This window comes from Protopterus annectens, chromosome 17.part0 (genome assembly GCF_019279795.1).
Source record: "Protopterus annectens isolate FY-2018-M chromosome 17.part0, PAN1.0, whole genome shotgun sequence".
Classification (NCBI taxonomy): domain Eukaryota; kingdom Metazoa; phylum Chordata; order Ceratodontiformes; family Protopteridae; genus Protopterus; species Protopterus annectens.
The window spans coordinates 641,056,957-641,081,383 of record NC_056751.1 but is presented as its reverse complement, the minus strand read 5'-3'; the positions used below and the strand labels follow the sequence as shown (position 1 = coordinate 641,081,383).

Sequence of the window (24,427 nt, the reverse complement as noted above, 5' to 3'; positions counted from 1 at the left end):
ACGTAAATAAATATAGGGTACATGAGAAAGCTTTCTCGTTGTGCTTAAGATGACACAACACAATGACAAATTTGCACCACTAGCCTTGTGATATAAACTCAAGCTCACTGGAATATACTGAAGACAAAACATTTTATTTTATACAAGCTTTTATTCTTCAAGTGGACAGTTATTATGTCAAAGCATATCCTGTTCTGAAAGCAATAGCCCACAAGTAAAACATACTAGCCGTCCACTATGATGTTCAGGCCATAATAAAAACGTTATTTTTATATGTCACTATGAAAAATGTTAAACTAATTTCTAACAGTGAGAAATAATATTTTCCAAGGAACTGCAGATTTCTAGGTATCGGGTGATGCAAACTACTGGAGTAGGATACAGTCTCAATATATCCACTGTGTACACTGTGTAGTTGTGATCTAATTTGGTAACACCACATGTCTGTTAGAGGCCTTCAATCTCCTCCCACAGAGCTGTTATCTATCCTTTCCAAATACTAAAATCTAGAACTGTATATAGAGTTGTCCGTCATATAACTGACAAGAGTTACTAAGCTGCGTTAGGTAGGCAAAGTGCTGCTGTCAATGAACAGTTTCACTGTGGTACAGGGACACACCTGACAAGTCAACATCCATAAACCAGTTATAAATACTCTGTAGTGAGTAACACGGTATTAGGCTAGACACAGAATGCAAACAAAGCTACTCAGAAGGCCCAAAATCTTGCCACAGTCCAAATGGCTGTAGACCAAGCCTATAATCCAATTACCTCATAAACTATTGTGCAAAATGACTTATGGGGAGACAGTAAAATTGTTTGTTCTTGATTGCAGAAAAAAGTTTGTTTTAATTTTCCACTCATTCATAGCTTGGGTAAGAAAGTGTCCTTAGTATTAGCCCCTGTGCATTCTTTATTGCTAATTAAGGGGCTATATTTCCTCAATTACTTACTGCTGACAAGATGAGTTTGCAGGTGGCTAAGGGTGAACAGCAGACCTGTCCAGTTTACAAACTACTGATCAGTGTGCTTTCAGAATATCTTACTGTGAACCATCTGACTTTTTTTTTTAGGATACTGAAGTATCAGTACAGAGGTCATGCAAAATAAAAGCCTTACAGTGAAACTATGCTCAGTCAGTCATGAAATGTGTAAATTAAAAAAATCCAAATGCAAACTATTTTTAGGAAACAACATCCGTTTTGAATAAAATCATTCTTTTTGGTTTAGTATGCAAGCAGCATTCACACAACACATATCAAAACTGGTTAAGTCATCTTTTGCAGCATTTTTTTTGTTTAATTTTTCTTAGGGCGTTGACATGGTCTCATTTATTTTACAGTTACCACTGACATGTTCTATAAGTTTTAATCTTATCTAGATTGCTTCTTGTGTTTAAGTTCATGTTTTCTAATAGGCTTTTGGATAACCTTGATGGTATTACTACAGTGCTGTAAAATAAGTGTTATTGTGCACTGACCTTTGGGCTGGATTCATGTGTTAAGAGCTCAAGATAAGCTCTGTTTTAACTGTTGCCACAATGAATTTCATTTACACTTAGGAATGTATGATGGATTTAGTTGTGCTTATATCTAAAACAATATAGCTACATGGAGCAGGCAAAGCATAACATTTTCTCTGTGCAAACAGACACAGTTTATACACTGTTTATAATGTCATTCTATATCCCTTATGAGTATTCAGCTCAGCTTACAGACACTTGCTTAATATATGGTTGCCCGTATCAGAGGTTTTTGACTACAGTGGCTTAAAGTGGTAGTTATTCTTTTGCCATTGCTGAATTTCCACTGGAGCAATAAGTCAAGCGCAGTGTCTTATAAACGCTAATGTCATAGCATCCTGAAGAAAGAGCAATGCAGGTTTTTCACTATCTGGGAGTGATCACACTCTGTCTAAATGACAGTGACCATACATGGGGTGGTGGTGGGGGGGACATGCTCCTGCAAAATATTCCTTTTTAGCATTCTTCATTATGTGTCATTTGCTTGTAACTTGACAAATGTAAGCAAGTATCTGTGAGCATTCGTGCACTTTCAGCTATTAGTTATGAGCAGGAGTCACTACGCAACTGTGATACAAGTCCAGATAGCTCAATAAGTCATAGTAAATTTGTTAAATACGTCTGGTACTGCCAACACTAGATCTTTCCATCTCAAAGTCGTCTGTGTAAATGGTGACTGCCCAGTAGGGCTAATATAAAAAATCAATTTAATTAATAAATATTTTGAATACTGGTCCACAGTCTTGTACTGATATACACAGAAAAAGTTTAGGTTTCTCAACTACAAACAATAAATTATGCAAAACACCAGGATAAAACAGCTCTCCCCGATTCATCAACTTTGTTTTCTTTAATGCACACTTTTTTTATATTTATTTATTTTTATTTATTTTTTTTTTTATCTATTCTTAACTAGTCCTTCTTTTGCTTTCCTGATCTCTGAAACAGATTTTATAAAGTCACCAAATGCCTCTGATACTCCCCGGCTGTTGAACCACGGAAGCCTCATTTTAGTAGCTGCACAATGAATCACTCCAGCAAGTAGCTGTGACTCATTTAGTGTGAAAGGTCACCTGAACCCTCTACTACATTCTAATAGGAAACATCAGTCACATCTCATTCTTGGACTGAAGAGCCCCAGTGGCAGTAGAAAGCAGCTAAGATCCTGTACAGACAAACTGCTAATCAGATTGCAGAGATGTGTGATGCACTTGTGAATGCATATTCCTGTACATACGCTATAGGCTCTACAAGAGAAGGTGTTGATTTTTGTGTGGAAAACACACACCTAAATGTGTGTGGTAGCATATATGAAGTCAAAGGCTGTGTGTGTGTGTGTGTGTGTGTGTGTGTGTGTGTGTGTGTGTGTGTGTGTGTGTGTGTGTGTGTGTGTGTGTGTGTGTGTTTAAGCATGATCTTCCTTATCATTCTGAGTCAATTGTGATTGACTTTTCAGGTTCTGCAATGTCTCTTTGAACTTGAGTCAGACACAACACAGGGAATAAAGGACTGGAAAATAAAATAGATTTGTTCAATATATTTTTCCAGCACACTATGCAAAAAAGAGGCATTTAATGTGTTCACAAAACAGGAATGGGTCTAAAAATGCAATGTTATATTTCCGAAAGGTATTTTTAACAAACTGGTGTATGTGTGTGTGTGTGTGTGTGTGTGTGTGTGTGGGGGGGGGGGGGTTAAAGATGTATAAGTTAATGTTATTATATTTAACAATGATTTCAACATTAGCAACATTAAAGGTATCCAACAATAAGTGGATAATTAGTACTAAACCCACAACATGTTCTGAACAGTAACAGCTTGGTCAGTATTGAAGCTGCAGTGAATGCCATTTTATGTCTAGATATGTATTTCTCCTAAGCAAGCCTGACTGTTTACAGGAGTTTGGAATGGAGTGCTGGCTGAGTGATAATGTCTGCCTTTTCAGAAATTAGTTTTTGGTTCTTCATCTTTATTTCTTTCTGGAATTTTTTACACCACTTACCTAATTGGTTGGGTTGCTATGGGTTGTTTATGAAATATCATACAATTATGGGATTATTGCCCATTCAAATTAATTATATTTTACATCCATTTTAGAAAACTGCATTCAAACATGCAGTGTCTCATGTTCACAATACATTAGCTGAATGCGGTGTGCACAAGTGATGTACAAACAAGTCAAACCCTTTCACCCAGAGAAAGCTACATCTAACTTGGAACATACAAAATCCCTTTGCTGTCAAGGCCTTTCTTTATATTACACAGCTGCAGAACAAGCTCTGGGATGCCAGAATCACATGCAAATGTCAAACCTTGTACATATGCAAATGGGCTGACAGTGTGCCTCCTATTTGTTACAAATTAGAGAACCTTAGTTAGCCTTGTCTGCATTAATGTTATCATAGTATTGACATCAAGAACCCAGGTCTGAAATGAAGAGAAACACAGATGAAGGCAGACAGGGGTGTTAATCAGCCACATCTATGCTTCTCCTGACAAGGGCATACTCATCACAGCAGTCTTTATCTTGGAGATGGCATCAGATGCAGCAGTCTGGAAGATTCTTTTTATATGGCAACAGCTACACATTGAGCTAGCTGACAACAACCCCCCCATGACTTAGTTCAAGCAACAGTGGTCTCCTGGCCAGAAAGGGATGTAGTCACTGTAGAATTTTAATACAAAGGGTTGGAGTAGTATTCTGCAGAAAGACTGTAAATTATTGTGAAGGCTGTTAAGTTTCATCTTTGAAGGGCAGTGATATACTTCTGATGTGACAAAATTGGGGACACATCTAGTATGAAGGGTGCAACTGCTTATTGCGTATCAGTTGTGGTCGATTTCTGGCTTGCCCCTCTCTCTTTCTCTACTCTGCTGACTTCATATCATGTCTTTTTTGTATGATCTACTCACACCTCTTTGGTTAAAATGAAACACAGCTGTCCTTGCCAAATAAATGCACATAACTGGCAAAAGATGCCACCTACACACATGATGTGAAATGATGGTTTGTGGTCTTGTTATACCCACAGAGATATGCTATGTGAGTATCAAATGGTAACATCATACGTAGTCACTTACTGAGCCAAAAGAAGACAGACATGGGTGGATTAAAGTAAAATGACAAGACAAAAAATCAAAAAAGCCTGCTTGCTACAAGCAAAGCGAAAGACATTACTAAAGGTCATAGGAAGTGGAAGGAAAGAAGAAAGATACTAAAGGAACTAAGACTACCACACTCAGTGTTCACTCACAAAGGAGCATACCAGACGCTGAATCTTTGGACATAGCCTCCATCGAATCCAGGCTCCCAGGACACATTGGCACCATTCATCAGTGCTAGGACAGAGATGTTCAAGGCTGCATGAGGACTAGTACCTGCATAAGATTTAGAATAATAAAACCATTCACTATCAGTATTACTGTAGCACAGTATCAAATCAATGTCACATGTACCTGAAATAAAGAGATACAATAAACAATACATAAGTACATAAACATATAAAACAAACACATACATACATAAACAAGTGGGTGTGCATAAAAAGCAAGTAATGATACAGCAGATCAACCAGTAAATTATTATATGAAAAGCACTATTCATTTATATGGAGTTCTGCCAGATACTGCAATCAATTTGCAATGCATGCCTTAATTGTCATGTTGCTCCCCCACCTCATCATACCTGTCAAACTGTCGATATGAAACTGTGTCATAAGTTGTGACAAGTGGATAAAATGTGTAACAATGTATAACATCTGACAGAACTTAAGACTTCACTTGAGCTGTCGCACCAAGATCCCTTGCTCCAGAGAAACCCAGGTGGTTTAAAAAATCTCAAAAGACTCACTAAAAATAGTATTTTTTTTATATTTATTTTATTAAAACATAAAAGTGAAAATGATTTACTTATTATAACATTATCTTCATGATCCACATCTGCAAAGGTCTCAACTTCTTAAGATGCCAGTGTGGAATAGAGACCCAAACTATGTGTGAAACAGTCACAATGAACACTGTGCAAAAACATACCTTTTCCTTGGTACCTCACTGAAATTTTCATTCAATCAAAAACTATTAAGTTGAAGTATATATCAGTCAAGAATTAACACTCTGCACTGCTACAGAGTAGCAAACTAATGCTAACAGTACTACTATAGAGTACCAAACAAAGGCTAACAGTACAACTACACAGCACCAAACTAAAGCTAACAGCACTACCACATAGTGCCAAAGTCAAGCTAACAGCACTAATATACAGCGCCAAACTAAAGCTAACAACACTACTACAGAGTACCAAACTAAAGCTAACAGCATTACTACACAGTGCCAAACTAAAGGTAATAGCACTACTATACAGTGTCAAACTAATGCTAACAACACTACTACAGTGTACCAAACTAAAGCTAACAGCATTACTACACAGTGCCAAACTAAAGGTAATAGCACTACTATACAGTGCCAAACTAATGCTAACAACACTACTACAGAGTACCAAACTAAACCTAACCGCATTACTACACAGCACCAAACTAAACCTAACAGCACAACTACATAGCACCAACCTAAAGCTAACAGCACTACCACACAGTCCCAAACTAAAGCTAACAGTACAACTACACACCACAAACTAAATCTAACAACACTACCACACAGTGCGAAACTAAAGTTAATTAGCACTACTATACAGTGTCAAACTAATGCTAACAACACTACTACAGAGTACCAAATTAAAGCTAACAGCATTACTACATAGCACCAACTAAAGCTAAGAGCACTACGATACAGCACCAAACTAAAACTAAGAGCACTATGATACAGCACCAAACTAAAGCTAAGAGCACTACTATACAGCACCAAACTAAAGCTAACAGCACTACTACATAGCACCAAATTGAAGTTAACAGTACTATTACACAGCACCAAACTAAAGGTACCAGCACTATGACACAGTTTCAAACTAAATTAGCAGCAATACTACACAGTGCCAAACTAAAGCTAATAGCACTTAATCAGCACTAAACTAAAGCTAAGAGCACTACTGCACAGCACTAAACCAAAGCTAACAACACTGTTGTACAGTATTCAGTAGCATAGTAAGGATAGTGAAGGGGACAACTGCCTTGGGTGAAAAGTGTTATGGGCATAATAGGGAGCTTTGCTATTTTTTTTTCTGTACCAAAATGCCAGAACAGAAAGGGAATTGAATGCAGTGTTTTTTTTTTTGTTGTTGTTCTTCTCTTAAAGCTCTAGGGACTGTGAATTGGCTGATGAACTGCAGGTAAACAATTGCACAATAAGTGAAGACGATTTTTTTTTAACTTTGAGAGAAGAGGGGACATTGATTTGGTGGCATGTGATTGGCAGATTGACTGTAGGATGGAAATTTACTTACTAGACTAAAATAAAGACTTTTTTGTTTTGCTCTTCTCAAGACTAGCAAGGGGGGGGGGGGTTCACAATTGGCTGATTTACTGTAGGAAGCCAAATAGTATCCTATAGTAATCTAAACACTTTATTTATTGCTCTTAAGTTGAGAGCTTGGGATGGGGTATAGATTGGCTCTTGTACTACAGGAAGTCAATCGACTTGCTGCACTAAGCAGAAGACATTTTTTGCTCTTCATTTGAAGAGCTCAGGGGTAGTGCAAGTTCATAGGACCTGCACAGGGCAGTAGATTAACCAGCTATGTCTCTGACAGTCTCAGACTAAAACTAGCAGCACCACTATATAGTACCAAACTAAAATTAACAGCACTACTACACAGTACCAAACTAAAATTAACAGCAGTGCTACTATACAATACCAAACTAAAATTAACAGCACTACTACAGAGTACCAAATTAAAATTAACAGCAGTGCTACTATACAGTACTAAACTAAAATTAAAAGCATTGCTACAGAGTACCAAACTAAAATTAACAGCAGTGCTACTATACAGTACCAAACTAAAATTAACAGCACTACTACAGAGTACCGAATTAAAATTAACAGCAGTACTACTATACAGTACCAAACTAAAATTAACAGCACTACTACAGAGTACCAAATTAAAATTAGCAGCAGTGCTACTATACAGTAACAACCTAAAATTAACAGCACTACTACAGAGTACCCAACTAAAATTAACAGCACTACTACAGAGTACCAAACTAAAATTAACAGCATTACTACAGAGTACCAAACAAAAATTAACAGCAGTGCTACTATACAGTAACAACCTAAAATTAACAGCACTACTACAGAGTACCAAACTAAAATTAACAGCAGTGCTACTATACAGTAACAAATTAAAATTAACAGCATTACTACAGAGTACCAAACTAAAATTAACAGCAGTGCTACTATACAGTAACAAATTAAAATTAACAGCACTACTACAGAGTACCAAACTAAAATTATCAGCAGTGCTACTATACAGTAACAAATTAAAATTAACAGCATTACTACACAGTACCCAACTAAAATTAACAGCACTACTACAGAGTACCAAACTAAAATTAACAGCAGTGCTACTATACAGTATCAACCTAAAATTAACAGCACTACTACAGAGTACCAAACTAAAATTAACAGCAGTGCTACTATACAGTAACAAATTAAAATTAACAGCATTACTACAGAGTACCAAACTAAAATTAACAGCAGTGCTACTATACAGTATCAACCTAAAATTAACAGCACTACTACCGAGTAGCAAACTAAAATTAACAGCAGTGCTACAATACAGTAACAAACTAAATTAACAGCACTACTACAGCATACCAAACTAAAATTAACAGCAGTACTACTATACAGTAACAAACTAAAATTAGCAACACTAGTAGTATACAGTGCCTAACCCAAATTAACAGCATACTACACACTACCAAACCAAACATAACAACACTACTACAGGGTATCAAAGTAAAATTAACTGCCCATTAATACCACTTCTTACAACATCTGAATTGCTGCAATAAATACATTTTTAAATGGCACTATCCTGCTACATATTTTACATTACAAACAGATCTAAACAAAACAAGGGATTCTGCATCTCCCACTTTAGATTAATCCAGGGAATATGTGAGGGTTTACCTGAGTATGCATCTAAACCTCTTCTGCAACATCAACAGAACAGTTTGGAGGGAGCAGTACATCTCACAGAGGACACCACCTCTTTTGAACAGACTCCCCATCCACATTAAGCAAAGATCATCCCTGCCCATATTCAAGCACAGCTTGTATCTATTGATGAAAAACAGAATGTTTACCCCAGTACTGCCCCTAATGGACAAAGGCAGCTCTTAAATGCTTTACCCCACACATGGGCCCCCTCAAATTATCGATAGTTTCATCCCAGTTATTCTCATTAGGTGAAATACATAATTATTGATGATTGGTATAGATAAGGCCATTCTCTGATCAAATGGGATTTATTTACTTTTAATTTATTTGTATTTATTTACTGTGGTAGTACTGATCATAATGGACCATTGGCTGCCACCGAATGGGTTAATAGAGCCACACAGGAAATTAACAAAACATATTCACAGATAAAATATATGCTATATTAAACAACTACAGATCATATGCAAAATATATTATAACATTTAGTTCAAGAAGTGGTTTACTAAGTTAAAACATGGGTGGAAAGATGGAATTACACTTAACAGCTTAAATGTAGCCATAATGACTGAGATGGCTTGTGCTACAGGGATAGCAGCATAGCACTATATAGGGAGGTGTGAAAACAAAGCAAGTGAGAGTAGTTGGAAGAAAGGCTAATTCAAACACAGAAAGGGAATTCAGCTAGGCTTAAAATGGCCCACAACAGCAGCTAGCCTAGAACTTACCTATGAACCTATAAATGAAGTGTTTAACAGGTCTTAAAGCTTTTTGTACTTCCTGCTACTTTTCTGAGGTTGCCAGTCTCTCCGGTGCAGTGGTTAAGTATGATGCAGTTTTCAAAGCTGTAACAAACAAAGTGCTCCTACACTTTTTTTTCCATAACTATTGCAGTACACAAGAGTAGCTAAAACTCCAAGTTCTGTGATCAGGTCTTTCCAGTTTAATTCAGTTGTTATACTTTCGGAACATGGTTGCAATTATTTACCTCTTGAACTTCACTCTCAAGGTAAATTTCTTGACATTCATACCTCAAACACATCTGAAGTTGGATGTGATTTTAGATTATCTGATCATAATCCGCTACACCTACATGTCATTTGTGCTGTTGTTAAAATGGTGACAAAACCTTTTGTTTAAAGGGAAAAAAATCCCGGAGGTGTGTGTGTGTGTGGGGGGGTTGGAATCAGAGTCCTGAGAGTTTCAGAATGTCTTAAACAAAAGAGACATCTGTAATGTGCATCCTCTTGGCCCAAGAGCAGACATAGTACACAGGTCCACAAACGCTGAATATGCACATCACAGCTGCTGCACAGCTCATCTTGCAAATTTGTAATTGCAGACTGTATAACATGTCACAGACAAATGCAAATATGAACAGTTTCTTTAAGTGTAGCCTGTGTATCATGTTAGACATGAATGCAGATCTGAGTACTTCCTGTAAGTGCAGTCACAAACACCTCACTGTAATACATTTAATGTTAACTCATCTTGCATCTTCTGAACTGTAGTACATGAAACAAAGGAATAGCTTACTTTTTGAAATGGGATACAATGCACTTTCTTAATAAACATTTAATACTTTGCGTTCAGCTTTTTTACTAGATTAACCATATACATTTACTGAATAATGAAAGGACGAAAGGTATGTAACTGTGTAAAACAGGAATGCCCTTAAGAGCATCAGTCAAAAAGTTGTGTTAAATAAATTGAAATTAAGTTTGTAAACAAGGACATTTTCCTATCAGAAATATAAAATACTTTAGGACAGTCAGGTTCTCATACTCAGAGGTAGTGAAATGCTAGTTTAGATAGCTACTGATAACTGCTCACTGGCAGAAGCCAGATCATGGTCAAATGGAGCACTAGGCAGGGTAATGGATCATGCCCCCCCATCTATACCTATCAACCTCTTAGAACAAGAAATCTAGACAAAGCCATGAATAAAAGTGAGACAAGGGCAGAAAAATAGAGAGATTTTTTAAATATTGCTCTTACAAACTTAGAAAGTTGATAGAATAACAAGTTGTGCATTAGCATGAATTTTATGAAGGGTATGAAGTCTGAAACTCAAATGTCTGTCATTATTTTCTAATTTCAGTCTTTAATGATTTGCTACAAATTTGCCAGAAAACCACAATTGTATGAAAAACAGTCCCCCCACAGCAGTCACCCCCCCCATGGCAGCAGTTCCCCCACCCCCACCCCCACGACCATTCCATTTTTCCATTACATGGCTAATTCTCCTTAGTTACCATACCTGCTGTTCAAACCTGTCAGTGTGCATACTATTCTCTGCTTTACTTCTACAATGATTACAGATATTTGGATTTAACTTAAAATTATTTCAAATTTTGTAGCACAAACACTGACAGCCATTTGCAAAACAAAACAATACAGTCTCAGAATAAAAACAGACTTAGCAGGAACAGTAAACATATTTGCTCTTGAAATGGCATTGAAACCCTCATTCAAAGAAAATACATCTAGCCAGAGGTTGATTAAGTTTACCTTTGGGCTGTTTTCTAACCATAGACCCCTTGCATACATTTTAGGACTATGCATACATGCATGAGTTCTTTGATTCACCTTCCTGACTGTATTAAATTATATTCCTTCTATAATACAGCAACACTTGTTAGAGCATGTTTTAAATTTGCAGTTTTGAACATTGCTTCCAGTAAGCAATGAAACAAAATGTATGAACCAATAATGACTAAACTAACTTTAGAACATTTCAACCATAAAAAGCCACACAAACTTCATTACAATCCAGCAATATCAGTAAATATGCACAACATCTGCAGAAGTAAAAGTTAGCTGAATAATTCCGCATTAAGGAGATCTGTAATTAATGAAGAGGTTGCTGGTAGCAAACAACCTTTCATTTAAATGTTTCATCTACAAACTCAGTGCCTTCTGCCCTTGAAGAATAAATTGCCTATATTACATAAAAAAATTGGTAAGCTGGTAATATTGCAATAGAGAATGGCCAACAAACCATTGACAGGTAATATAGTTACTAGGCATCTAATCCAGAGGAGAACACACTCAGGACTGTAGCACCCCTATCCCCCCAAACTACATTGCATTATCAATAATCCATCTATATACTGTGGGAGTGCTCTGAAACTCACAATTCCTTGAAAAATGCACTGAAACTCTTAAATAGTCTAGTAGTTAGAGGATTCAGCCTCTTGTCTCTGGTAACCAAGGTATAGGGTTAGCGCTTGAGAAAGTTAATTAACTAATCTGCCATTGCTAATTAGGATACTAGGATATTTTACACACACACACACACACACACACACACACACACACACACACACACACACACACACACACACGCACACACGCACACAGGCGCACATGTACACACACATGCACACACACACACACACGCACAGGTGCACACACAAACACATACACTCGCACATGCACACACCCTTAAAGAAAGGAAGGAAGCTATGTCAACAAAAGGAATATATGTCATTGAAAAGAAGAAATTTCTATAGAATGAACGTCTGTCTCATTTGCAGGAAAGAAACTCAAGCAACTTAAGAAGGAGAAGCAGCAAAAACAAAAATATGCATGGAAATGAACAAACATCCATTATGTTTGCAGGAAAGGAATGAAGCAACTTAAGAAGAAGCAGCAGCAACAAAAATATCTGTGCGTACATCAAAGCAGCGGGACTGTAGATGAACGTGTGTCAGCAAATACACAGATGCAGAGTGCATTTCTAAAGAACACTGTTTTAAAAACAGACATGTCATTTTTTTTTTTAATTAAAAATGAAATGCTGTGGCAGCCTTCTTCAACCCCCTCCTATTCAGTGGGTCGTATGCAACTGCCTAGGTTGCCTGGTGTTGGATATGGCTCTTCTCACTCTGCTACCAATCAGATAGATACTTTTGTCATTTATAGATGTCCTCATTTCATTTAGTCTCTCAGTACCCATAACCATAATTGCTGATAACTGCAACATGGGCTTATTTATCAAAAGATGACTGAGTAACAGGCTTAGGCCTAAATCATATAAAAATGGCAATAAAAGAGAAGGGCAGAAAGTTGTTACAGAAAAATAACAGCCTACCCAGCAGTTATCAAAATCAACAGCAGAACGCAGACAGATGCAACACAGGAAAGTACAGCAATGCCAGAAGACACAAACCTGTGTAAATAGTAATGTGTATATATCACAGTACAAATCCAGGTCTGCCAGCAGAAAGCTACTTTACATTTTACTGGCTTTGTCGTTAGCCGAGACTAGAGAATCATTTCTTAAAATCAAATCAGATGTTTTAATACATTTTACTCCAATCATATAAAACTACCCACAACTGCATTAATAGAATTGGGAAAGTCTGAAACTTCAGCATTACACTGTCAAATAAGGCACACATTCACACAAAGTTGGGATTAATAACAATCATAGTTCAATGTCTAGTACAGACTTACCCAGAAACAACATTTATGTCCCTGTTCATATTAAATGATCTGTGAAAAGGCTCTCCACAGCCTATAACTGCTGGGATTTCCTCTTTTGATATTCCTGACAGGTTTCTTACTTCTTTTTTGACTGACATGCTTACAGAGATAAACCTTCAGGTGGGAGATGCAATTGTGTTCTGCACAAGGCAAGCAGGGTACAGTCTGCTCCTGTGCTCCAATTTCAGCTCCATGAACTGAATGTGCACAACCAGGGAGCTACAATAAATATATACACAAAAATATAAATAAAGAATTTATTTACTCTTTATTGACCAAGTTAATCCCACTAGCCTTGTGACTTCTTTTCAGGGGAGAGCCAAGGTAATAAATGAATGAAAAATAAAATGCTTGACCAGTTTACAGAAAAAAATCAGCAACATATGCAGGATGTGGAGGTTGTCAAGACACAGGAGGATAACAAGTCCTCACTGCAAAGAGTATCTTCACGTATCAGTTGATATGCTGAGTCTACATGTACTATATATGACTTTAACTTATATGGGTAACTACTGGAAAAAACAGTGAAAAAATAATTTTGTTTAAGAGTTAAGAGTTGGATGAAGACCAACAATCAAGGAAAATGCTGTTTAGAATGAAACATTGTTTAGATAAAGGATGCAGGACTCCTATAATCAATATACAAAGAATGATGCCTGGAGCAAGTGTGAACTGATTGCTAAGACAATGTTTGAGGTGTGCATCTGAAGCAGCCACACTATTGGTGGAATGTACTAAAAAAGTAGCATTTCCATTGCGTGGTACGCTGTAAACATCTCCCTAGATCTCCAAAAGTACTTCATAGAAAGAGTTTTGGATGCATGAAATGGAATGGCCTATGTGTGGTGGACTGGGACTCCACAGAGGCATTCCGTAGGACATGGAACAGTAGCAGCAGGCTACGTAAGCTTAGTGTCTCCTTCTGCCATCAAGTAAATTTACTGCAACATGATACACTTAAATAATCCACTACCTTTCAATTCTTTGTACAGTGCAATTTCACCATTGCCTGCTGCAAAGGAGAAAAACATATAGTTAATCATTCTATGACTATGCTCCATCCTGATAAAACTTGATGTATTGGGGCATGCAGTGCATGTCCAGAGTAGGAATAGCTCTGGATCGTCTAGATACTACATCCTAGTGTGAAAAAAAAAACAGGGAGATGAATGAATTGAATTAAGGACAGTTTTTGGAGCAAGTGATGATTACTAATAAGAGATTCCCAATCTTTGTGAAAAACTAAGTAGGATACCAAACACTTTAGTGCTTGAACCATAAAGATCCTGCCAGAAGAAGTGATAGCCAACCAGAATTGTATTTTTGAGATAACAAACCTCTGATACACAGAACCAGCTGCTAAAAATGGAGGGTGGATAAGCTTTTCAATAATGAAGTTAAATTTCAAAGCAAGGGAAGACTTCTGCAAAGGTGGGCTAAGATGCAAAATTCCTTACAGGAAATACTTAATATGCCAGTGCTGAGCTATGGTTGTGGCCTGCACAAAATCATGCTATGTAGAGATCACAAAAATGTGACACTCTGACCATGGAATAATTGAGATCCGAAATGCTTGAGACAGAGCAGGTCCCTTGCAAACTAATCAACTGCACAGGATACCTCTCTACCAAGATGATGAACCTCTTTGATTCAGCAGAATACATCTGAAAACAAGAAGGTATCCTGCCAGCTTCTGTCACCTCTGAGACTTATCCTGGATGGTCTGGTCAGAAGTCTTGTAGTGGAGCCAACTATTAACATCCATGGATTATGCTGGTACAGATTCCCATACCTCCATGGATTATTAGCTTGAAAATGCAGCTTTCTCAATCAGCATAAAGCACTGAGGATGACTTTTATTCTCTCTTCTTTCCATTTTACCATGAAGTGTATGATCAGAGGGAACAGTAGAGATGCAGACAGGAATACTTCATTTTATGGGGAGAATGCATCCACCACCCACACTCCCATGTGCTACAAATCTGTGCAAATCTGAACAGGATAAGGGATGGCAACATTGTTTTGAGTACAGAACAGATCAAACTCTGGGATGTCCCTCTCCTGCATGATCCTGATTAGCCAGAATTTCTTAATGCTCAGCTCCATGAGAGGACAGAAGTTGCCACAGGTTCAGTCTTCAAGCATATTTTGAAACTCCAGAATGTGAATGACTTTCAGAATCATGCCCAGGTCTATGACCAATGCCAGACTTCCTCTTCCTCTCTACACAGGGGTATGACTGCATTTTATACTAAATGCCCATATAGCACCAAATTGCCTAGATGCCTTTAAGATATGCAAAGGAATCTGGTCTTACCTCTCCTTCAAGAGATTTAAAGCTGAGGATCAGTGCTAATTCCAGTTGATTTATGTCACAGATGTTTTCCTAGGGCTCCACTTTTCCTAAAATTATGAGGAGCTCCCCAACTCACTCATATGCCCATTAGGACTTCCAAATGGTTTGGCTGCAACAAGAGAAGACACATACTGAGACCATTGGGAGTCATCGTTCTTTCTAAATTTTGCTGACAGGAGTTGTACACTAGCATATCATGCATGAGCAGACCTAACACCTCACTGTTCAGTGCAACACAAACATCTTCAGTTGTGCAGCCAGAACTGTAAAAACTATGATCATCATTACACAAGGATGTGCAGAAGGGCCTGAAGCTCTGATTCCCTTCTATGACCACTTAAGCAAGTACTGTCTGCATGCAGGAATGACCAACAGCAAAGAGCATAAGACTCTCTTCTGCTGAAAGCAAACCTCTAACCAAGGCCAGAAGGAATTTCTCACTATTTATGGAATCTCTACTCAGCACCTATAACTGATTAGGCATAAGTTAGGGTTGCTATAAGGCAGCCTGTCAATGAGGTCAGCAGGAGTCAGTGATCTAGGAAAGAGAACAAGATATTTATTCCTTTTACAAGACATCTGAAACCTTAGTATACACTCTGAGTGCACAAAATGAATCTAAAGGTAACACCCTGATATGAGAGTGAAGTCCACCTACAGTGAAATCAGTGGAATCCCTTGTGGAGATCCCAGACAATAATGCATCAAGAGGTACATATCAGGTTTGGTAATACCACATATCTTGATGTAGCAGGGATAATGAACTATCATCCAGAAACTGCTGATTCCATTGCTTCATTTAGGAGGTTCCTTACATATAGTCTATACAAATGTGTGCATCTTAGTGCAGTCTAACACTTCAGTTGTGTGTAGTGCTTTTTTTTCCTTTTAACTGATTTTACTATCATGTTAGTCTACACTGTTATTTTGAATGTTTATTTGCAATATTAGTTACCATAAACTGACAATTCTATGATGCGTGACTGTCTAAGTTTAAACATTTGCACTAATACACTATTAAATGTTACATGGGATATGCTTCTTGAAGTCACTGAGGCGCAAGCCTGGAAAAGTGGACGAGTCAAACTCTCTGAGATACTTTTACTGAGTACTCATGACTGTTAACTGCTGTGTAAGTGGTACTGTCTGTCTAACAGAATAAATGTGCAACCAGGGTTGTAGTAATCTTATGAAGGTCCACTTGTTCTCAAAATACAACAGATTCCTATAAGAGAAGAAAACCAGGGGATTTAGAGCCACCATTCTCTGGTGATAGGGATGGTACAAAACTGATTGTCCTTCTCCCCAATCCAGACAGGCTCCACCTTTCACATTTGCAAGCCCTCATGTGGTGACATACATTGTTACCCTGAAGTACTGGCACTTGGAAAACATACCCATATGGTGCTCCTTTTTCTGACAGTGCTGGTATAGGACCCGGATGGGATTTGCCAGCTACCAGAAATCTTGGAAACATTTCAAATTTTATGCACTGCAGTGAGGAAGTTACCAATGCAAGAATCAGAAAAGAACTGGAGAGTGCAGGGATTTAGCATACCCCTATGAGTATTTTGAAATCACAATGTTGGATGACCAGTAGAGTTCTAACTTTGAGTACAGAACCTGAAGACATTTCAGAAATATTCTAAGCTGGGGGTATTGGAAGAAAAATCCAAATAGATACTCATCTAGAAAGTCATTAATACTTACTACTAAAACTCAGTATGAAAAATCACATGTAAAAATCAGATAAAAATTATTAATTAGATAGTGCCACACAGTGCATACCCCATCTATTAATTCTCAGTAAAATTTCCTTCTGGGACAAAGCTGAACTTTTTACTACCTCAGACATTGAAGCAGTTTCACTGAATAAATAAAATTCTAATCTAGTGTGATCAGCAAACTGACATTCATCTTATTCCCTAACTAACAAATGTCCAAATTTAACATTATCATTGTTTAAATGGGCAAATAAAGCTTACATTATCACCTGAACAGAATTTGTACTTGATATATATTTATTATTTACATATTTACACTGTGAAAGGTGTAACAGTGTACACATTGCTACAAAGCCAGGACTGCAAGAAGAAGTCCGGAGTGGCAGTTCTGTCACAACATGAGTTGATGGACTATGTCCAGCTTTGGTGATTGTATTGCAGGTGAAACACTGGACATCTTGAAATAGTCGAGGAGAAAGACACTGAGCTGACTGGTTAACTGAGTTCCTGCTGAATATCAAGAGACTGTAACAGTGATTGCCAGTACAGACTAGATGAAAAATATATTTCCCATATTCATAGCATAGCTATCACAGCAAGTTATTAGGCTACTGGCCCTGAAGCCCTTATAAGCCTAGCCAGTAAATTAGCCCCTGTTCCCACAAGTCAGCACCCAATGCCCTTGTTCAGCAGTGACACAGGTGAAATCTCAAAGGTGTATTTTCTATTTCCCATCCATTCATTCAGGTTCCTCTTAAAGAGGAATAATGAAGTACTCTGCTTTATGTGGAGAAGGAGTTTATTTCACAGATGGGAGAGCCTCTGGAAGACAAATCTGTCCCACCAGCAAGCCCTACTGATGTTGTAGACCAGGCTGAGGTTTTAGGCATGTGGGTCACGTGAATGGAGTTTGGCTTGCAGATATGCAGCAATTTCATCAAGGTGGGGTCAGAGATTGCTCTGTGTGCAAGACATAGCTCACCTCCGAGGAGTCTGATGAGACAGAGTAGAGGGCCAGGTCTTTTAGCCTATCCATGCAGGATAGATTTTTGAAGCCCTGGATTCTCCTGGTCAGGAACTTCTGTGGTCCCTCCAGCTGCTTTATGTGCTTCATCAGGTACATGCAGAAAGGGGCGTTATACTCAATGATGGGCGTGATAAGGGAGGAATACAGGGAAGTTATGACTTCCTTCTTCCTGGATGAAATACCCTTACTAAAGAGATAAGCTATGTAGAAAGCTGTCCTTACAACGGAGGCAACATAGTGGTCAAAAGTTAGATTGCTGTCAACTTGGGAGCCCAGGTCCTTCACAAATGCTTGCACGCTTAGGACATTGCTATTAATGTAATCATTTGTGAAGATGTCACTCTATCCAACAGGATGATGATGATGCATTTTTTTGGCATTTAGTTTGAGGCCATGTTTCTGGAACCAGTGATTTATCTGGGTGAGACCCTCCTGTAGTAAGTCTACATTACTAGGGGAATTAATGACAGTGCTCATCTTGCAGTCATCTGCAAACTTGGCCAGCCATAGACCTCTGGTTTTGGCTTGGCGTCGGAGAAGTATATCCCAAACAACAAGGGCCCCAATACCGATCCCTGGGGTACACCACTCTTTTACCATGTTAAAATGATGATGTTCTGAACATTTGTTAAAATGAACTTTCAGTGTTGTTGTCTCGATTATATGTGGTTCGGTGTTATGGGAAGTCAGTGTACTGAAGTAGACCCATATATACATACATATAGATATATATATATATATATATATATATATATATATATATATATATATATATTTATACACACATCTGTGTGTGTGTGCATGTGTGTATATATACATATATATATATATATATATATATATATATATATATATATATATATATTTATTGGTTGGGTGCGTGTTTGGTAGACAGCTGTTAAGTCAATCATTTATGATTGACTAAACAGCTAGTGAACAGCTGTTCAGCTGGTGAACAATTTCTTTATTAGGCAACATGCCCTTACCAAGTGTTTGTCTGATCTTAAGAGTTTATATATATACATATATATATATATATATATATATATATATATATATATATATAGATATATATAAAACTAGCAGGGTGGGTTGGGAGATGAAGTGGCTCTTGCTCCCCCTGTAAAAAAAAAAAAAAAACAATATTTTGTTTGGATTATTTTTTGCAAGCACAAGGCTGTTTTGAGGTGCATGCAGAGTTTCTTGTCGGCCTATGTGGTTTTGACATAAAGATGACAATATTTTATGTGTCAATGATGGCTGTAGTCAACATACATGATTGAATACACCCATAAATATCTATCTATATATATATATATATATATATATATATATATATATACATATATATACATATATATATATATATATATATATATATATATATATAAAGCTATATATATATATATATATATATATATATATATATATATATATCTATATATACACACACACACACACACACACATAGATACATATATATAAAAGCTGGAAGGATATGGGACTGCAGCCTCCCCCCCCTCCATATGAAGTAGCAGAGTGAATGAAACTCCCCCACAAAACTGCTTTAACTGAATTTATTTATTTATTTATTTTGACAATCAGGCATGTGGTCTGATATAGGAGCCTTTTCTGCCACAACCTGACCTGTAAGGCGAAAACAACAGTTATGAAAAGTAGTTAGACTCAAAGATAATGTAAACTTCATTGAGACATTCAGGTAACAAGATAAGTGCAAGAAAAGTCTATAAACATGATTTTTCAAATACTAGAAGGAGTAGTCACCAACTAACTGTAGCTTCTACATGACACTTAAACTATTAACATGGCATTTAAGGTCAGAGGGCATTCAGTGCTCATTACATAGGTCATATTGCTTTCATATAGCACAGATTATAAAGATCAAGACATGTTGAAAGATGAAAGTGTGCATTTACAGAAAGGTAAAATAACAATTTATCCAAAAAGGAAAGTCATTGATAAAAGGCAGTGAAAAAAAAAAACACCTAAAACTGAATGGTTAGGGACAACAGCACACTGTGAATTGGTGTATATTCCTGGGCAGTGGTAGATGTACGTCCATAGTTATACAAAGTGAGCACTGTGTAGCTGAAGAAACAGTTTAAACATACCACGAGTCTCCCACATCATCACTGACATTAAGGGGGATGCACGCAGGAGCAGCATGTTAACACAGGCAGAAGCATTTACTATACATGTTTAGAACATGTTTAGAACATGGCTAAATGTTATCACATTACCAAGCACAAAGATGGTGGTAACAGCAGAGATGTTGGCAACATTGTTAGAAGCAGTGCACTCCCATGGCCCATGGTCCTCTTTAGATAGGGGATTCAGAATAAGGCTGCCATTACTACTGACTTTATACGCACTTTTTGTATCCTTCCCAAACTAGAAAATAAAAGAAAAAACATATTGTAAGTCAATGCAATCCCACTACTTAAGTTACTTATATGTAAATATTGCTCATGTAAGCTGTCATAGATGACATGGTGGGAGGTAATGAAAACTATAGACCACACAGATGCAAAATGTGGAACGAGCAGAACATATATGTCAAAATAATTTTTCCTTGACTAATAGTTATACATCCATTTTAAAGGTGGCTATATTGTCTTAAATACAAATTGGTGTGCAGTAAAATATTTATGCAAATAGGACAATTCAAAGCAGTAACAAATTTTGCCTAAATAAACTGTATCACTGCAGGCATCAGAACATTCACTAAAACAACAATCTGCAAGTAAAAGAGGGACTGATGTGTGGTACTTCCCCAAACACGTTCTTAGCACATTTACATCTGTTTAAATCAATGATTTTAAAACAACAGCTGACTCAGACTGGAAAGGGATACTTGGGCAGAGGTTACATTCTTTCTTTGCAGCATCTGACAACAAATTTAGAACCTAAGAAGGGTGTGTGTCACTTCAGATATGCAGCATGGGGACATCTACACAGCATGTATAATAAGACTGCTGAGCACAAGGCTTAGAATCCCCGAAGTTCTAACACTATATCTCAGGAATCTGCTGACACTTGATTTGCAATACTTTAAGCTGAATACTTTAATTTCAACAGTCTCCGCACATGCAGCTTAGTACACCACACATGCACGCGCACACACACACACACACACACACACACACACACACACACACACACACACACATAACATCAGTATCCATTGGTATTTTTGTTGTTGTTGTTGTTGTGTCTTTCGGCTTTTCCCGGTTAGGGTTCGCCACAGCGGAACTCCTGCATTACTCTATTCACATTTTTGAAGAATTCGTTTTTAGAAAGACCAGAAATGTAAGTCATCAGATAAACAGCAGCGTTCATCTCACATTAACATTAATATCAAATAAGCATAAACAGATGTTTTGTTTTAATAAGCTAATTAAATACATACATACAATAGATAAGTAGCACTTATCCTATGAATTAACATCTGCTGTTTCTGTCCAGAACTGAATCCAAAGAAAAAGCAGGAGCAGACTTAACCAAACAAGCTACAACCACAAAAAGAAAGGTAGCATGTGTATGTACGTGGACGTGTTTAACCAATGTAACAATAACAAAATCAAAAACTCTGAGGTCATAATTCTGCTCTGCTATCCTGGTCTTACAAAAACTAACAACGTATAAAGATTTGATATCAACATGCCTTTTATTTAGCCCTTATTCTTTAGTTAGTCTTGGTAGATTCTATTTATGAAATATCCTTTTTTTATGATTTTTTTATGATTGGCTTAGCTTCTGGTGTCGTTCCAAGACGATGCAATATTTGTCAGTATGGGAAGAAATGCTCGACAGACTATGCTGCTTTTCCAATGATGGTCTGCACCTGTTACTTCTGCACCTTCAAATATGGGCTAAAACGTTGTGTTCTTCCATAGTGCCAGGCACCTTCCAACATTGCAAAATCAACCCAAAATAATCTCAAGGTGTTACTGCTCAGTGCCAGGAGTCTAAACAAGAAACGACATATCATCTAAGCTATTCTCACCCTGAAGAACGCAGACATCTGAGCAGTTACAGTTTTATGGTTTAAAGCCATGGAGAGCATCCAGGCAGTGCAAGGTTACAATGACTTCCACACATTCATGCCAGCTACAGCACAGGCAGGGAGTAAAGTTGGAGCTGTCTCAGTCTACATCAATAAAAAGGCCACCTCAAGACTGCTCAAACAGGATGATGAGCTTGAGCCTTTCTACATCCAAATTACCATAGACAAGGTCCCATACCACATCCTTGCAAGCTATAGGTCCCCCTCTATGACTCAGGAAATCCATAACTCATACTTAAAACTTACTGGAGACATTTATCACTGAACCCAATACCATATGTATGGGTTACTTTAACTACCCTACTATAAAATGGCAATCATACACAACCCCAAAACCAGCAGGCCCAATGATTCCAGGACTTTTTAAGCACCAACAACTTAGGCCTGATAAGCCACACTCCCACTATGAGAGAAAACATTCAGGACCTGGTCCTCACTAACATGGAAGAATGCTGCACCCTCCTTCCCCTTATGTAATGTCCTCTCTGGTAAGGTTGCAAAGCCATCTCCATTGAAATAAAAGCAAAACTTGTGACCCCAGCTAATTTAGAAACTCTTTATTTATTTATTTATTACTAATTAATCACTTACACAAAACATATCATACATACTAGAATATGATACCTCAAGTATATGTTTACAAATTTATGACTCAGATAGATACATTAAGATGAACTATATGGAGTTTATAAACATCAGATCAAAAATTTTGAATTGAAAGTATAACCTGATTACGTCACATTTAGAAAAAGAAAAGTCTTATATACAAAATCAAGGCCATCAAATAATGGTACCAAAGAGAAAAAAGGGCAAAAGGAAAAAAATTTCAAACATAAGATAGTATACATACACATATACGTACATAAATATTCATATACATATACACGCATGCTTAGACTTAATTGGTCACCAAAAGAGTAAAACTACCAAGAGCCACCGATTGTATAAAATACGTGAAAAGTTTATGCCTGTGTCAAGATAATGTTATAGGAATGTCCTGTAAATACAGGAGTGATAAATTATCACCACCAAATTTACTAATGGGGCCAAATAGAAAGGAATCACAATTAATTTCCTGTACGAGATGCTAAGTGGCGCTTGGCGCACCACACTTCTTTCAGTATTTTTTTTTTAAATTATTCTACCCTAGGTGGAGAAAGTACAGTTTTGTACCTACCATAAATGTAGCTGTTCGAGTGCATACACTGCTGCAGTCATTACACTTGGGTTATCCTGCCGTCAGGCAGTCCCTCAGTTGGCTTGAGTTCCAAAGACTTGGTCCAGCGTCAGTTGCTGTCGCTTCTTCCCTGATGTCAGTGCGCCAGGGGCATATAAGATGCAGCCGACGCCATTTTCTTCAGTTTTTCTTGCCCCAGATTTCAGGAGCCCCCAAAAAGGCAGGCAATGTAAATTGCTAATAAAACATACATAAAAAAAGTAATAAAAAACTTTCAGTTACCAGCAAATACTCCCCATACCCAAAGGGTAGTAGGCTTAGGTAAATACCAGCAAGTAAGAGGGGGAGGAGGGAGGGTAACCTAGACTGCAGCAGTATATACACTCGAACATCTACATTTATGGTAGGTACAAAACTGTACTATGTCCATCATGTTACATTGCTGCAGTCATTACACTTGGGTAGAATACCAAAGCTGAGGTAGGATGGCTGGTTCTATAAGGCATTAGGGGTGGCTATAAGGCCCTGCAGCACTGCAGTGGCAAAGCCAGCTCTGGATTTAGAGTAAAGAAGCAGATGGTAATGCTTGGTGAAGGTATGTACACAACTCCAAGTTGCTGCTTCCAAAATATCCTTTGTAGGTACTCCTCTGAGGTAGGCAGTTGAAGTGGCTGTTGCTCTGGTGGAATGAGACCTAATGCTGTTAGGTACAGTTTTCCCATGGTGTGCATAGCAGAAACGTATACAGTGCCCGATCCATTTTGAAATGGTCTGTTTTGAAATGGCTTTTCCCCTCTGTTCCTGCAGCATATGCTACAAACAATTGCTCAGTTTTCCTGAAAGCTTTCATTTTGTCCAAGTAGAAGCATAACTACCTGTGTATGTCCAAGGAATGCAGTAGTCTCTCCCCTTTATTCTGTGGATTTGGATAAA

The 24,427-nt window shown here is 37.6% G+C and overlaps 1 protein-coding gene across 1 annotated transcript in view; it reads right to left on the bottom strand.

Moving 5' to 3' along the window:
- IGSF9 (immunoglobulin superfamily member 9) overlaps positions 1 to 24,427 on the bottom strand; it is a 1,174,198-nt gene that overhangs the window by 142,156 nt on the left and 1,007,615 nt on the right. The window contains exons 12-13 of the mRNA XM_044059432.1: positions 20,492 to 20,642; positions 4,777 to 4,900 (exon numbers count right to left, since the gene is read on the bottom strand). Coding sequence (XP_043915367.1) covers positions 4,777 to 4,900; positions 20,492 to 20,642 — 275 coding nt within the window. The remainder of the gene's footprint in view (positions 1 to 4,776; positions 4,901 to 20,491; positions 20,643 to 24,427) is intronic.